Source organism: Diplotaxodon limnothrissa, linkage group LG18 (genome assembly GCF_057381915.1).
Source record: "Diplotaxodon limnothrissa isolate DT_005_m linkage group LG18, D_limnothrissa_male_GT1.1, whole genome shotgun sequence".
Taxonomy (NCBI): domain Eukaryota; kingdom Metazoa; phylum Chordata; class Actinopteri; order Cichliformes; family Cichlidae; genus Diplotaxodon; species Diplotaxodon limnothrissa.
The window spans coordinates 26,206,962-26,224,665 of NC_140613.1; the positions used below are offsets into that span (position 1 = coordinate 26,206,962).

At 38.3% G+C, this 17,704-nt stretch overlaps 1 protein-coding gene across 1 annotated transcript; it reads right to left on the minus strand.

The window, feature by feature from the left end:
* Window positions 1-7,417: 7,417 nt before the first annotated feature.
* On the minus strand, window positions 7,418-16,172 carry LOC146613804 (protein zyg-11 homolog). The gene is made up of 14 exons (XM_085378719.1): window positions 16,000-16,172; window positions 15,329-15,494; window positions 14,273-15,072; window positions 13,972-14,112; window positions 12,286-12,462; window positions 11,545-11,609; window positions 11,154-11,253; window positions 10,851-10,901; window positions 10,292-10,453; window positions 10,127-10,174; window positions 9,790-9,990; window positions 9,659-9,711; window positions 8,634-8,731; window positions 7,418-8,438 (listed from the first exon to the last, which is right to left on the minus strand). Exons 1-14 carry the CDS (start codon window positions 16,000-16,002, stop codon window positions 8,257-8,259), a joined length of 2,247 nt encoding a protein of 748 aa, XP_085234845.1. The 5' UTR covers window positions 16,003-16,172; the 3' UTR covers window positions 7,418-8,256.
* Between the last annotated feature and the right edge of the window lie 1,532 nt (window positions 16,173-17,704).

The following is a 17,704-nucleotide window of genomic DNA, read 5'->3' on the forward strand; positions in this document are numbered from 1 at the left end:
TTGCAGAATATGATCAATTGGAACTGAAAACATTTAACTATATGGATCACAATACACACGACTTGGAATATGAAATAGATCCAGACAACAACTTTTTCTCATCTAACAATAACAATTGCTGCTACTATACAAATAAAGACTACAATCAGAGGATTAAAACTGAGAATAAATTATCAATTATCCACTTTAACTGTAGAAGTCTCTATGCTAATTTTAGTCATATCAAAGAATATCTTAACCAGTTTTCACATCCATTTAGTGTCATTGCCTTATCAGAAACTTGGATCAATATGGAAAAAGGAACAGACTTTGAACTGGAGGGTTATGAATTCACATTTATAACTAGGCGAAACAAAGGAGGAGGAGGAGTGGCCTTGTATGTGGACAAATCCTTGAAATTTAATGTGGTGGAAAAGATGACGATGGTGATTGATAATGTACTAGAATGTATTACAGTTGAAATTTGTAAAGAAAAAAGTAAAAATGTAATCATTAGCTGTATATACAGAGCTCCAGGTAGTAGTATTGAGACATTTAAAGACTGGATAGAAGAAACATTTATTGAAATAGCTCGCAAAAAAGTTTTCATTTGTGGAGACTTCAATATTGATTTGCTAAACCCAAATAAACATAAAACCACTGAGGAATTTATAAACACAATGCACTGTATGAATCTATTCCCTAAAATTACTAGACCTACCAGGATTACATCACATTGTGCAACTCTCAACATTTTTGCAAATGACATTGAAAATAAGACTGTAAGTGGACTCCTGATTAACGACATAAGTGACCATCTTCCAATTTTTACAATCTATGATAGGAATTACAAGATCAATAAAATGGACAGTAAAAAAGAGTACAGACGAGTAAGAACAGAAGAAAGAATGAATGCATTTAAAAAAGATTTATTGAAGGAAAACTGGGGTGAAGTATATCAGGAACAGGACGTTAATAGTGCTTATAATAAATTCCTTAGAATATTTACATTACTGTACAATACCAACTGTCCAATAAAGCAATATAGTAGGAAACAGAAATATATGGACTGTCCATGGATAACAAAAGGTCTGCAAAATGCATGTATAAAGAAAAATGCTCTATACAGAGAGTTCTTAAGAACGAGAACTAAAGATGCTGAAATCAGATACAAAAGATATAAAAATAGGTTAACTAATATACTTAGATTTAGTAAAAAGGAATACTATAAGAAGCAATTAGATATAAATAGAAATAATAATAAAAGATTATGGGAAATCCTGAACAGTGTTATAAAATGTGGGACTGGACAAAAGAACTATCCCAAGTATTTCATTTGTAATGACCATGAAGAATACAATATGGATGTTGTGGCAAATAGTCTCAATGAATTCTTTGTAACTGCTGGACCAAATTTAGCAAGAACAATCACTCATCCTGGGAAAGCACAGGAAAAACCCGATACACTGATTGACAGAAATCCATATTCTATGTTTCTCACAGCCGTTGATGAAAATGAAGTTCTTGAAATTGTCAAAAAATGTAAAAATCACAAATCTTTGGATTGTAATGATATTGATATGATAGTGGTTAAAAGAGTCATTGAGGCTATTATAAAACCATTTACATACATCTGTAATTTATCATTTCAAACTGGTCGATTTCCAGACAGAATGAAAATAGCAAAAGTTATACCTCTATACAAATCTGGAAACAAACACCATTTCACAAACTACAGGCCTGTCTCTTTACTACCTCAATTCTCAAAAGTTCTTGAAAAACTGTTTAAAAACAGACTGGAAAAATTTATAGATAAACATAAACTACTCACTGAGAGTCAGTACGGATTCAGATCAAGCAGATCAACATCATCGGCACTATTAGATTCAATAGAATACATCACAAATTCCATAGACAAAAAGCAATATGTGGCTGGGTTATTCATAGACTTGACAAAGGCATTTGACACTATAGATCATGATATATTAATAAGAAAACTGGAACGTTATGGTGTCAGAGGGGTAGTTTTAGATTGGGTCCGGAGTTATTTAAGTGACAGAAAGCAGTTTGTGAAAATAAATGGTGGTTGCTCCTTATGTATGGACATTGCTTGTGGTGTACCCCAAGGGTCAGTTTTGGGTCCAAAATTCTTCAACTTGTACATTAACGACATCTGTAAAGTGTCCAAAGTATTAAAAATGGTTCTCTTTGCTGACGATACAAACATTTTTTGCTCTGGTGATGATCTGCAGAATTTATTGGAGGATATGACTAATGAAATAAGTAAAGTGAAGTTCTGGCTTGATAAAAACAAATTATCATTAAATTTGAATAAATCTAAACTTATGTTATTTGGAAATAGTAGTTTAAATACTAATGCAAAGATTCAAATAAATGGTGTTGATATTGAAAGAGTCAGTGAAAATAAATTTCTGGGGGTAATAATAGATGAAAAACTTAACTGGAGAGCTCACGTAAGATATATTCATTCCAAAGTATCACGAAGCATTGCAGTACTAAACAAGGCAAAACAGGTATTCGACAGAACATCACTTCATATTCTCTACTGTTCACTGGTTTCACCATACTTAAGCTATTGTGCAGCGGTCTGGGGCAATAACTATAAAACCACATTACATTCACTTTTTACTCTTCAAAAGAAAGCAATTCGAATCATCCACAATGCAGGTTATAGGGAACATACAAACTCACTATTTTTGCAGTCTGAAATATTGAAAATTGACGATATAGTGAAATTCCAAACAGCACAAATTCTATTCAAAGCAAAAAATAAAGAACTGCCAGGTAATATTCAGAGTATGTTTTTTTTGAAAGAAGGAAGTTATAATTTAAGGGGTTTTTGTAACTTCAAAACAATGAAGGTACGTACTACAAGAAAAGGCTTTTGTGTTTCTGTTCAAGGAGTGAAACTATGGAACAAACTGAATATGGAATTAAAGCAATGTCCAAACATAAAACTGTTCAAAAAGAGTTATAAAAATATGATCTTCTCGATCTATAAAGAAAAGGAAAATATTTAAATTAAGTGAATGTCTCTATTTAAAAACAAACAAACAAAAAATTCATGATGTGATATTATAGTATATAGTATATCAGAAATCTGTTCACTATTTTTATTACAAATTATATCAGTAAGGAAGCTGACTAAATATTCACTGATAATTTATGGGACAGGGGTGGGATTAAATAAGTGTATACTTCTTCCCACTCCCTTTCAACATGTAAATTAATCAGAATGTTTTTTTGTATGTAATTTGTATAGTATATTTTTTTTCTCTCATTTCTTTTCTAAATGTACTTGTATATTGTTCACATGTTGAAATAAATTACCAATCAATCAAATCAAACAAAATTGATATAATTTGCTTTCTTTCTGATGGTAAAATAAAGTAGAAAGCTTTCTCTTGTCTATCTGATGAAAAGCCAGCAGGTTATTAACATAGCATAAAAATAGGGGAAGACAACTAGCTTAGCTCTTGGAAGGAAACTAAGCTGGCATAACACAAAGGTAAAAATTTAAGTGGGTTTAAAAAGTGCTAGATGAGTTGATTAGTTAACTTTGAAGACCAGCAGTTTTTTAGTGTATGATGGTTACACACCAACTACAACTGCAGCTACATAGCACCAGAACAGGTGTTCAAAGGGCAGAGTGGTAATGTAAGAGAAGCGATTCTTTCTATTCACAGAACCACAAAAGGATTTAAAAGCTGCCATTTTTTATTTTATATAGGACTGCAGTGCTCCTTTAAACAAAAACGTAACATTCATTTGGCAGGTTGGGTTAGGGTCGCTGTTTCCTTCTGGTTCCACGTTAATCTAAGTTCAGCAGCAACTGGCTACAGCATCACATTAACATACAAACCTGAGGGGCAACAATCATTTGATCTGACCATTGGCAAGTTAGCAAGTAGTAAGAGCACATTTCCCAAGATGTTGAACTGTGGCTTTGAAATAATAGCAGTACTTAAGGCAGCTGTGGTGCTTGCGAATGGATGTTTGTTTTCATTTTCATATCCCATCATTCAAAAGCCAAGCTGAGGCAGTGGTCAGGATGTGCTCCAGGACAGAGATGCGCCCAACTGGATATGGTCACATTACAGCTGTGACTGCGAGCCAGTTCAGTAAATAGACAAGGAAATGCACACAGCTACTGGACGCAGAAGCTCCTGCAGCCCTGCTTCCTGCTCATATTTTTGCACCATTGTGTGCACCCACTGAGCTGGAGGCAAACGGGCCAATGTAAAAATGCCTGCAGATGGGAGATGTGACATGAAGTAAGACTGGCTCTAACCGACCGTAATAGCCCTCTGACACATCTACTTACAAACATGCTCACTTACACACAGTCATGCACACACACACATCAAATTGGAAAATAATCCTTTAGTCATGGAATAGTGGAATGACTTAAACTGAACTTGGAGATGAGGGGGATATTTCCACGGAAGGGTGGAAATCTGGTGTCAGTGTTACAGCTGTTATGTGAGAATTTCATCATTAATCAGACCCAAATTAATGTTAGCTGAGACAAATCTGCGATACATGCTGTACGCCTGTAAAGAAAATACTTTAACGTATACTGAAATGCATTTCTTTTGCATGCATTTGTGAACACACGAAGGCTAAGGAGGGTTCTTGTTTTATACTCCGAGTTACTTTCTGACCACAGAAGGATCAGGATCTGCAAACACTGGTTTTCCACCAGTTTTGCTTCCCTCATTTCCTCCATTGTGATCTCAGTACATTCTCAAAGCAAATTATTTGTGTCGTGGGATTTGTTGCAAAATAACATTACTGTTTGATTTGATTTCTGTCACATGCAGTATATAGTATATATTTTATTGCAGTATATATTCTATTGGACTCAATATTGACAACTTCTACTTATCCCTTCCTTGGAAAGAGGCTATTGATTGATTGCCTTCACTTGGCAAAGAGGAGGATGGTCCTGCTGCTGTTACACACTGTATTTCCACACAGGCTCAGGGGCCTGCCAACTCTGTATCCTTCCCCAGCAATAAAAGGTCATTGGAGAGGAGATGGTGTGTCCTTTTGTGCGTCACAGTTCTGCCTGGAGAAGTGTTTTTTTCTTCTTTTTTTTGTTTCGCCTTCTTAGACGTCTCCTCTCCTCCTCTTCTTTTCTTGAAACGTGTTTTCTTCCGCTCTTGCTCTGTGGGTATGTAGAAGGCTAGCCGGTGTCTAATTAGCTTCCAAGTCAAAAACCTGTAAAGCCAATAGGCACATATGCACTGCAGAGACCGTCGCACACAAGTTAATAGGCACACAGACATTCGCAGCTGGAGATGTGTTGCATTTTACATTAGTGTATTCTGGGCACCCAGGCCAGTGCACAGTTGTTTTAATCCAACGGAGCTGGCTGCACAAGTGAGATAACGAGATGCTTACTCACACTAAGCTCCAACTCAAAAGCAGCACAATGGTATTTCAGACTGAGACAGGCACTTTGCAAACTGGTCTGTGGTATTTTTTGCACATACAACTGGCATGAAAGGGACTTTAATTTTCATTTGACTGGCTCTGTTCCTCTTATCTCTTAAATGTCACTTTATCCCTCCCTTGCTGTATTTGTCTCTTAAATATTTTGGCCATATGGCCAGAAATATCTGCACCTGCCATTTTCCCTATTGACGTGCCTATTTCTAGCTTTTTGCCAATCTCCACCCTTCTCTCTTTCTCTGAACAGAATACTTTCTTGCTGTCTGATAAATACCAACAATGAGTTAAGCTTAGCTTAATACAAAAAAGCTTCATATCTAATTCATATGCTGTACATTAACTGCTTCTAGCACTGATAGTCTTGCAAATTTTTGCTTTAATACTTCAATTTTTGGAGCAAATGAAATAATGTAGTGACCTTCAGGATTGCTTGCACTGTATGTGTATGCATTTTCACATCAAAAAACACCTCTTGGACATCTTTGCACAATACAGCTGCATTCAGCTTTTATGCTCCTTATATCTGGAACAAACTCCCAGAAAGCCTCAGATCAGCTGAAACACTCAGTTTATTTAAATCCAGGTTGAAGACTCACCTATTCTCAGCTGCATTTGAATAAAGCACCAAATCCACACTTTTAAGCTTAAATTTCAAAACTTACATTTAACTACTGATTTTATCTATTGTTCTGATTTTATCTGTTTTGATTTTATATACTGTTTTGTTTGTTTGTTAATTAGTTTGTTTGTTTGCTTGTTTTAATCAATTTTAAATCATGCTTTTTATTTGTTTTTGTTTCTAATGTCTCTGTAAAGCACTTTGAATCACCTTGTTGTTGAATTGTGCTATACAAATAAACTTGCCTTGCCTTGCCTTGCCTTACACTCAAGGATAGGAGTCCAGGCACATTATGAGGCTGGAGGTGAAAGCAACTGAGAGACACAGGGAAGGAGTTTCAGGGATCAAGTGAGGGTCAAGGTTGGCATGCCCAAAAGGTACTGTGTCCCTGTACTTTCACAGTAAACAGTTAATAGTCTTCAAGTTGAATCAGTATTAGCTCCATAACTTTGACACCTGAATGAAGAATCTTGGGCTCGAATCTTCGGAGACACCTGGGTCAATTTTGAAACTCCAGAATTTCTGTATTTCAACACTTGACATCTAGCAAACACTATAGTCTACCATCAGTGATATATCACATACACTAATTTTGCCTGACAGAATCACGTCCATTTTTAATTCAGTCAGCCCAGTGAATACAGTCATTCAATTGTGGATTTGACTTCTGTTAATTTCTTTTTAAAAGAATCATGAACCCCTTTCCGTCTTTACTTCTTACAAATAGTAAAGATAATCAGTCACTTTAGGAAGCTCTCTTTATAAATAATCCTCTTACTGACTTCTTGTTAATTAACCAAATTAGACTTTCGTTGGCCCTTTCTCAGCTTTTTTTCTTCTTCTTTTTTACAAACCATTTCCATGTTTTCCCCCTTGCTTTTGTCCGTTTGATATCCTTCTGTCTGCTTCTTCCTCGTGTCACTTAAATATTGATAGGTTCCTCGAGCAACAGAAGGAAACTTTAGACCTGTAACAGTGCACAGCGCTGTTGTCCTTTGGCTCGGTTCTCTCCAGTCACTTTAACTCATCACACGCCGTCTTTTCCTGTGTGGAAGTGGAGTTCTACGCTATCGAGTAACAGCACAACTGTAATAAAAACCCTCGAAGGAAGTGCTGTTTTTCCACCCTTCTCATGACTTGAACTTCACACCTCTCTGGCTGTTAGCACTTAAACTTTTAACACAGGGCTGCCACTGTGAGTTTAAAGTTTAGAAGGCGAGTCTGTGTTAAATGCTGCCTCTGGATCAGATCTGGTTCCCGTTTTCAAGCGTACAGAATAACCCACCACTTCCAAGGAAATGAGAAACCTGGCTGAATCACAACATGCAACATTATTTTATTTTTTAATAAATACTTTTAAATGCCTGCTGGGATTTTCTTTTTTAAACAGGTGAATCGAAGCAAATTGACACTTAAAAAGTTGAGCAGCCTGGTAATAGTCAAATATTCACGTGAGCTTTTTAAATTCACTTCTCAAAAGGAATTATTAATAGAACAATTTATAATAGACACTCTCGATGCCTACAAGCAGTTCTGTCTTCCGGCTGTATTACATAAAACATAATGAATTCAGAGAGCCAGAGAGCGACAGTGTGCGAGAGAACAGAAAAATAAGAAGAGGAGAGAAAAACAGATAAACAGCAGGTTAAGCCTGCTGGTACCTAGCCACTTATCACACGATGACCTGGAATCTGTACATTTAGTGCCTAAATAATTTACACAAATACACATTAAGGGCAAAACAGTCCAAAAAATACAGTACTAAAGCACCCCCTAGTGACAGGTTTTGAAATTAAAACCTTAAGTCAATCCATTTTTAGCTGCAGTTCATTTTATTAAGCTTCTATGCTGTTCAGCCCATTATCAATGTAGACTAAAAACAGTGCACATGTCAAAGTAGAACATTCGCTCTGTAAACAGCAACTCTGGTTTCAAAGTAAGTAAACAGTTTAAAAAATAGATAACACAAATAACTTTTTACATCAAGCAAATACACTGTCCATATGAAATAAATATTATGCATTACGTGGTTTATTCTATTAAATATGTTTCCAGATGATTAGTATTAAGTGTCTGCACCTTGATACTGCCTCTGCTTTCTCTGCAACTATATATCTAGCGTATTTCAGATATAGCTCAAAGATAGCAAATCAAGTAAAATTCTTTTTTTAACACTTCTGTCAAGAGCGTTGAGGTGCCGTCTGATTGTTGAACGCTCCCGCATGAATCTGATGTTGCTCAACCATGCTCAAGACGCTGTCTGATAGTCCTTTAATGTCACTGTGTGTGCTGGGATGTGCAGCCAAAGCTTTCAGAAGTTCAGTCAGGCCTTCCTTCTCCAGCATGCTGCTGTAGTGTGAAGCTGGATGGATTGAGGAGAGGAGAAGCGATAAAAAGATGAAAGAGGGATAGAGCTCAAGACTATTAATAAACCAAACGGCCTATAAAATATGATCATATTTTTGCATGAATAAAACAATTGTTTCAGATCAACCCATCACGCCGATAGTGTAACCGCCCTTGGATCCCCACAGCTGTGTTTGTGTGTGTGTCTTACTGTTTTGAGTGCAGACCAGATGTATGGCCCAGACTGCCCACAGCTGCACGCCTGCGGGCTGACAAGTTTGAAGCAGAGGGCAAAAAGGATGGAACGACCTGAAACATGGACATCAAATAACCCAGTTTTTGTTTGTCCCAGATGCAATCCAGCTGAGTATGTGAGCTAAGGTGATGCAGAAAATGATTCTCAATCACATTTAGGACGTTTTCTTGTGATGTCTGAGCTTTCTGTAGCAATTGTGGTAGAATTCTAGTGGAAAGACAAGTTTTATAACACATAATTACCAGGTCATCTTTTAAGACTTCAGCTATCAAATTGTGCCCTGGCTGGAAAATTCATACAGCTACAGCAGAAGGGTTATTATCACTAAGAAAATTTAATGAATGCCAAATGGGGAAAAGTCATTTTATCTAAAACGCTGAAACAGTGGCGCTGGTATAGCTGCACCATTGAGAAAACAATGCATGAATTATATTAAAGTTGCAAAATCCAAAAGTATCAGAGATTGTCAGTAGATGCAGCTGTGCTGTCATATGAGAAGCCTATATGATATCCTTCCTAAGTAAATATACCTATAGGCATGGTTTAAAAGATCCTACATGACCTCCTTCTCAAGCTACTGTGTTCACTAAACTTGACCTCTGACCTTGAAGTCTTACCTTAATCATGAGGTCAAGGCTGCTGATATTCAAAGCTATCAGAGAACCTTTTCTCGAGTTATCATCACTGCTGCCCACCTGGTTAACCCAGTTAATGCCCCAAGTGTTTCAGGCTGAGAGGTAAAAACTGTTAAAAGGAACTGTCCATGGTGTTTAAGATCAGGCTTGTATTCCACTGATTAAACTGGTGAAAACTGTGCAAATTTTGTGTGATCTAAAGAGAATGTAACATGTGTAACCTAATTAATGGGGAAACTGTTTAAATAAAGTGTTATTCAGCATGTAGCTCATGTCTGATGTCAAACTGAGACTAGTTTTATTCTCTCTTTACATATTTCTGTTCTGTCTTTGCTATTCTCTCACCTGTAAGACACCATCTCCCTCTCAAGATGGGTCCACGTCATGATGGAATCGTGCTGCCGAGACAGAAAGGCATATTCACAAAATGTGGTAGATCTTACATGAAGAGCAGCATTCAAAACACACACACACACCAGCTGCTTCAGTACGGTGCTGCGCAACTCATTTTCCAGGGTCCAGGCATCTGGTCTGGAAGCAAGGTGCGCCAGTATCCCCCCTGCAAAGTAGCGAACCCCCACATCCACCTGAGAGTCCTGCAAGAGGCTGAGAATGTGCTCCAAAATGTCCTCCTCCATCAGATCAGCCTGCAACTCCTCCACCTCAGCAATGTTGTTCTGCAATTCAGGGAGACCAATTATAGCAGTGACTGCAAAAACATAATATAAAAGGCAAGCATAACACAGGAACTGTTTTGTGTATGATTACGGCTGCCTACAGATGACTTCATTTAAAAGTATATACACTACCCACCAGAAGGCCAAGAACTTTCTGCTGAATAGAAGGTTCAGTGTAGTAGGACTGCAAAGCAAAAGGGAACAGCATGAGAGGAAACATACACTCTTATGTTAACGTCTCTCTTTGTGATGTTCATTTTTAATCAGTGTGTCTATTGCTTTATTTTCTGGTCTCCTTTACCTCCAGAACCTCCTCGTACAGCTCCAAGCCCCGGCACTCAATGAAATTGCGCGCTGCTACTGGCATTTCATCCGTCAGGTTCCACAGAGCACTCAGGGCAAACTTCAGAGTGGAGTCGACAACTCCAACCATGGCTTTCTGCTGCACAATAGCCAGCAGCTGCTGTTAACAGAGACAACAAGAAGAGGAAATATGGCACCGTGGAAAAGCACAGAGGGGGAGAGAAAATGGGAGATTACTTTTTTTGTAGAATAAATAAATATATAGGAGAAATATTGTACACATAGCGGGAACATACTAATGTGTAGCTTTAGACATAGAGCAAAAGAGGATAACTAAGTGTGGAGAGCAAGACGAAGTGACTGAGAAGCAGAGAAAGAGCAAATTGAGGCGTAGGCGTGCATTAAGCGATGGAATGACAAGGGCATCGAGTAGAGACGTGTATGCATTAAGTAACTGTAAATGGACAGGTGAGAAAGACGGCGAGGGAAAGAGAAACACAGGGAGAGAATTAGAAATAAACCCGTGCTAAGCCGGTACCCTGAGAGCCTTAATGTACCTTCATTATAAAGATATCCTTGCTGAATTGTGCCATCTCCTCTGTGGACAACTGCACATAAAAACAAATGGATGAGTGCTTCTTTTAAGGGTGTTTTATCCATTCTTCTAAATGTCAGTCTAAAACAAGAGGGTACTTTTATCCCACAAGAAAATTGTCCACATTTAACTGGACTAAATGAAAGCATAAAGCCGCTCGCTGAAATAAGTGTCAAAGGGTTAGCTCTCAACAGGTAGGATTAAAAGGTGCCACCACTATTTTCCAGCAGCAGACTAATGCACAGCGAGCGAGAAAAGTCTTGACCTTGGCCACCAGAATGGAGATGACAGCCACAGCCATCCTCTGCAGGGTCGGATCCTCGTGGCTGCTCAGCCAGTTAATCACCAGCATTGCCGCTAAATACCTGAAGCACGATAGCAGCGTGGATATAAGGAACACAGTATTACAAAAATACACCAGTGATGCACAGCAAAACCTTGTGAAAAGTTCACTGCTTTGGTTTAACATCTGGAAGAACTATTTCTTTTGGCAGTTGCATTTCAGAAAAAAAAAAAAAAACCCCACACAACTCAGCTGGATTCCAATCTGATGGAAAAACACTACACTGCCACTCTATGCGTGCACTGATTATTTTGGCTACTGCCAGACCAATGGACTCAAAGATCATATTACGACTGACGGAAAGTAAACTAACTTGTCAAAAGGAACCTCCTGGAGGATGTAGTCACTGCAGAGGGCCAGCAGACAGTTCTTTTGCACCTGGAGAGACGGTAACACTTCATGAATTGAAGTATGGGGTATTATAGAGCAACTACAACTACAGTCAGGATTAGGTCTTAATTCTGTCAGGAATTAAGTTGGATTCTGGTGAATAGCAACTCAGCTAGAACAAAACCATTGAGTGCCACCTTTTGCTGGTATACAACTACATGATATCATGATTCTAAAATCTGATGGTGGCTTTCACAAAGGATGGGGCATGCACTGAAATCCATCCATTACCTGAAATAATGGTTTTTCAGTGCATCCATTATCTTCAATAGCTTGCACCACGCAACAGCACTTTGCTGCTGCGCAAAGCAAATGCACAGCTCAGGAGCATTTGCGGGTTCAGCATCTTTCAACTTTGACCCATGCTTGCTGGGAAGCACACATTGCTAGTGGAAAGGAGGCTATGACCTGGCAGCAGGTAGGGAAGGCAAAATGAGGAAAAGTTGATATCATAAGTCTGAAATTTTGGCGTGCACACACATACACACACTCTCACCAGAAGATTAATACAAAAACCTTTTGTGGAAAACAAGTTTCCATCCCAGTAGAGACGCCAAGTTTTTAAACTCCTAAAACACCTAATATTAGTAGTGAACCCAAAGGCGAGTAGAGTACATGCCACATCCTGAGTGAAAGCCTTTGAGGCACTGAGCATACTCCTGACCTGCTGGTGGTTGGGGAAATTCTTCATGGTGTTTAACAGTTGGGTGACAGTAGAGCTGAGCAAGCTGATGGGCATGGCCTGTGCCAAGTCCTGAGTGGTCAGGTTGAACACACACGCTGTGGCGACCAGGTGGATGTGCAAGGAGGTGGGGTGCCTCTGCATACCACTCACCACCAGCTATAGGACAACAAAATATCCATTATATTAGTGGTGCCCAACATTTTTTATCTGAAATATACTCAGAGCACTGTCACTGTCTTTTATAAAAAAAAATAAATAAAAAAAAAAGCACCAATCTATGTTCATTTGCACTTATTTTAAACTGAACGATAAACCCTTTCAGCTTATTTCTCAGCTGTAATCAGCTAATTGTTTTAACCATCATCACTATAAGTTCACAATGTCAACCATTCACTACTACTCTGAGTTCGACTCATTGTAACAACTATTCATTTCACTTGACACTTAGTGACCAATAACTTTACGTTACTTTAATCCATACTTTCACATTGCAATTTAAACTTTCAATTCATAATCTTAACTACAGTTTACCTGTTACTTTTTTCAAAACTATTTATTAATTTTTATTCATAACTTTAGCTAGCTCTAAAATTATAAATAAATAGCTAATAAGACTAGCTAACACAAGCGGCTAATCATAGCTAGCTACACACTATGCTACGAATATAACTGCTAGCCATATTTAAATACTTCATAACTTTGCATTAAGAATTTCATGTAGCCAATTGATTTTACTCAACCACATTAGCCTATAGTTTAACTGTAACACTTCACCAAACTATTATACAGATATTTACTAAAACTTTTAGCTAGCTCCTACATTCCAACTCTTTATCGCTTTGGTTTAGCAAAAAAATTAAAATAGCTTACATACATTTAGCTAATTTTTATATTAATGATATAATTTTGTACCCAATTCTTTGATTCAATTTTTGTTTTTTGTTTTTTTTAGGTCAGTGTTAGCAGTTGTGCTAATCTTGCTATACTTAAGGCTCTTGCAGAAGTACTCTCTGTGGTACTGTATCTCATTTGGGAATCATTTTGTAGATCATTATTACACAAGCATGTGTTTTCGAAAAAGTAATGAAAGCAATATCCAATCCGCATGTTCTTTTGTTCAATTCTCAGCTCTATTCAACCAATTCATCTATACAGTTGGACTGTACTATTTAACATCAAAGCTGTAATTTAAACTGCCTCACCACCTCTTCTCTTCAATATCCACAATTCACAGGACATTAAAGCTGTAAATTAGGAAAGTGGTTTAAAACACCAAAGAACCAAAGATTTTTGAGAAAAAAAAGATTCTTTATATTACTTTTTTCTTTATTTCAATAAATCATGTTTTAGTACTTTGAGATATGGTGTGAATGTTTGCATTGGTCTCTGCATATGCTGTTTCTCTTGGCAAGGTCTTAGTTAAAAAAAGGAAATGCTAGTTTCAGTGACAGTACTGTTTTTTAAAAAGAAATTAATGAACAAGGGAAAAGATCTCATACAATGGAGAACAAAGGGAGATACTACAGTAAAATCTTACTTATGGTAAGTTTTTGCTTCTCCTAAACTGAACAAAATAGCCAACTGATTTTCTGTTACCACCCAATCAAACAAATCATTCCACAGGTTTACTAAAGACATGTCGGGAAGCAATGCAGACCACAACACCTTCAGCACATCTGGCTGTGGTTTGTCAGTGTCAGTGGTTAGACTGTAGAGATGGACAAGGGCCTCTCGTATGAAACACTCGCGGTCTCTGTACCTTCTGAGTGCCTCACACACCTGGTTCTCATCAGCCTCTCCTGTTACCTGGACACACATTCAGCAGCATTACAGAGAGAGGAAATGCAGTGGGAAAATTCAGAAAGAGTACAAACAGATCCTCAAGTCAAAAATAAATGAGAAGCTTGTGCAGTAATCAGGCTTGTATTTCTACCATTGCTTTCCCTGGGTAGTAAAAGATTCTTACTTTTAGGCTTTTCTGTGTAGAAAAGAAGTCACAGGAGCTAACCCCAGTGGCTAGCAGGCCCAAAAAGACCAGTCCACTTCTGGATTCCACAAAGCTTCTGATTGCAGCTTCACTGATTCTCTTCCGACCAGAGATATCTAAAGAAACTAGTGATGGGAGGACCTGGGGACTCCCCTCCAGAAGCTGCCGCACTGTCTCATCTCCATCTCTTCCATCGCTGTCATCTACAGAGAAGTGGTCCTCTGAAAAGTCCAGATGCTTGAGAGCATGAAGCTGGCTAAAGACAAAGAGCAGCTGGGCAGGGGACATATCCAGGTGCCGCTGCCTGTGGGCAATAAGGGATCTCAGGGTGTTTTTGGACTCAAGAAGTGCAGTGAGCTTAGAGATAGCACTGCAAGAAATATCCAGCGTCTCCAGGTGAGGGAGATTGCAGATATCCTCAAGGGCAGCATCATTTAGGTCTGTGTTGGCAAGGTTTAACATTCTAAGGCCCCGCAAGGAGCTGAAGCCAACATGGATCCCACCATTTGCCTCTAAAGACTCCCAGTCCAGACGTAAACCGTTGAGGGACAACCTCTGCAGGCTGGATCTGCATTCTGGGTTGGAGGCCAAGCCTGAGACAATGTCAGCCCCAGTAAGACCACCAGAGACCCAGGAGGCATCTAGTTCCAGGAGCCGGTGAGGGCAAAGAGCCAGGCGGAAAGCTTCTGCAGACAGTGGGCAGCTCTGAATGGAGGCTCGGCGCAGACGGAGTTCTTTGCAGCTTCGGAAAATCCCAACAGTTGTGTCATTCAGTATCTCTTATGGGAAGAAACAAACATAGGGATATTGTAGGAAAAAGAAGCATCGGTTAAGCCATATTTATGTTTGTGGAATATACCTTTCCTACTCTTGCAATATGACAAACTGAAACCTCTGTTTACTGCGAACTAATAAATCATTTCACCTTCAATTCTTTGGAATAATTTTTCTTTCCTTCAGTTTGCCAAACAACTGCGACCACTCAGTAGCGGTAGAAAATTGATGTTTGCAGAGCTGTTTTATTTTCTGACCTACCTTTAGCTGCCATGTGATTCAGAAGCTGGTCAGCAGTCTCCTGCGGGAAGACCGGGGCCCAGATGAGGCTCATGGAGCCGTCTGCTCGCATGCTGCACAGAGAGCTCAAGCTCTGGCACACCTGAGCCAAGCAGAGGTCACAAAGCGTCGGGGGGCCCTCCGCATCCTGCAAGAACATCACCATGTATCACAATAATCACACACACACTACAGAAGAAGTATATGCTCATATGCTCACTCGACTCAAATTAGAGGGAAAACTTTACATAATATTCCATGTGATCTGGCCAAAATACAACAGCGCAAGTTTTATTATATGTGATAATTCTGTGATGTAAATGTCATATTAAGAGGTTTCAGTTTATTCTAATTGCATTTAAGCCTACATAGACCCTCCAGTTGTCTGTGTGGTCTTCCTCAGGCCTCAGCGGATCTACAGAGACACGGATCTCTAACCTTAGTCTAATTTTATCCGCCACAGATGAGTCTCCGCTCACGAGCAAAGCCTGTTTAAATCGCCTCGACCCCACCGCTTTCTGGAGGGCAAAGTGGACAATAACAACTGTTGCTTCTACGGCTCTACACAACAGCCGAGTGCTTGTCACAGAGTCGATGTGCACGAAAATAAAACCCTGGCGACATTACATGAAAGGGAATGGGGTCAAACTCACCATGCTTGAAAGTGAGAAGTCCGTAGGAAAAATGAAAAAAGTAACAGCAACACTTCGTTCACCTGCTTTTTAAACCATGTTACTCTGATTATTTATTCATTTCCTTCCCCTTAAACGAATGACAGCTAATCAACCGCTCCTCTGTTTAGATTAAAGTCGCTACAGTTTTTCGCCAGACGTCAAACCACAAGTGTCAACTGTCAATGTCCAGCTTGTGATTGGTCAAGCCGCATGACGACACCGAGGGCTTGGCGCAGTGTCTGTGATTGTAGGGGATTAAACGCTGTATCAATTACAAGCTTAGAGAAGTGTCTTTGGAGGTATTGCATAGATTCTAAATAGTGAGACTTGGATGGTGACTTTAAGTGTTACGATTACTGTGGACTGGGTCTTAAAAAATACAAAAAATAAATATATTTTTCCCTCTCCCTTTGATTTCATCGCATAGGTATTCTCCCTTACCTTCTTTCGGTCTTGGGGCAACCCAAAGTGCCTCTCATGTTTCTTGCTGGATAGGAATATGAACATGTAAATAATATAAAATAGCTATCTATTACTTTTTGGCCTCCCACATTTACATAGCCAGAAAGCATATGCTTACACACAAACACATAAACCAGTTACTAATTCTGATAAAAAATATGGATATTTTTGTGGAGTCTGTCAGTTCTTTTACTCCGCAGATTAAGAAATATATTCTTTTAGTTTATCTGGGATTTTTGTTATTGTGTTTTTGTTTTTATCTGCTTTCATGCATCTTCATATCTTCATTCAGAATAAACTGGTACAATTATGGTATTTGCAAAGGTGAAACTGGGTGGTAGTAGAGTAGTTCGGCCACAAGGAGGGGCTCACAGAGAGGGGTGGATTTTATCTTTTTTACCACAATGACAGCTTAAGTCTCAAAGTTCAAAGTGAACTTTCACAGAAATTATCCACAGATACAAAGGATCAAACTCCATTATGTGCCTCCAGAATATACACTTTACATATACTTGGTTTTCAGAAATTTGAGCAGTGAGCCACTTCAGGTGGAGCATGGAAGACCAGGTGATTTGTTTAGAGTTTAAAAGAGTTTGCAGATGTTATTATGCTTGCCATGTTTTATTGTTAAAGGTTGATAATAATAATGGAATATGGGTCTTAAATTATTGATTCTGCAGGACATTTTTTCAGCTTCTGAAATGGCACGTGTTAGAAAAAGTTTGGTAACCACTGTGGAGTCTGAAGTAAAACATCATGTTAACTCAGAGAAACGGGAAAATTATGAGGAGCATTTTGCTCAAAGAGTAATGTCTGTTTTCATAATATATTTGAATAATTCTTTTTATTTTGAAAAGTAGTAAAGTCACTTTGACGTCTTCAGACTTACTGCAAAATTATTTCAAAATAATGAACAAATTTAGAATTTGTTAGTTTTATTCATTGATATGATTTTACTTGCTCAGAAATCTGGTATTACCAAGGCTAAAACAATTTATTTACAAATTAAAGATTTACATTTTTGTTTATTAAAAAAGCTTTTTCCTTTCCTTTTCAATTCAATTCAATTCAATTCAATTCAATTCAATTTTATTTATATAGCGCCAAATCACAACAAAAGTCGCCTCAAGGCGACTGAAATCAGATTTTCAGATTTCAAAAACATTTTTAAAAATAAAGATTTTTCATTCCTGTTTGCTGTAATTTTTCAGTTTCACCCACT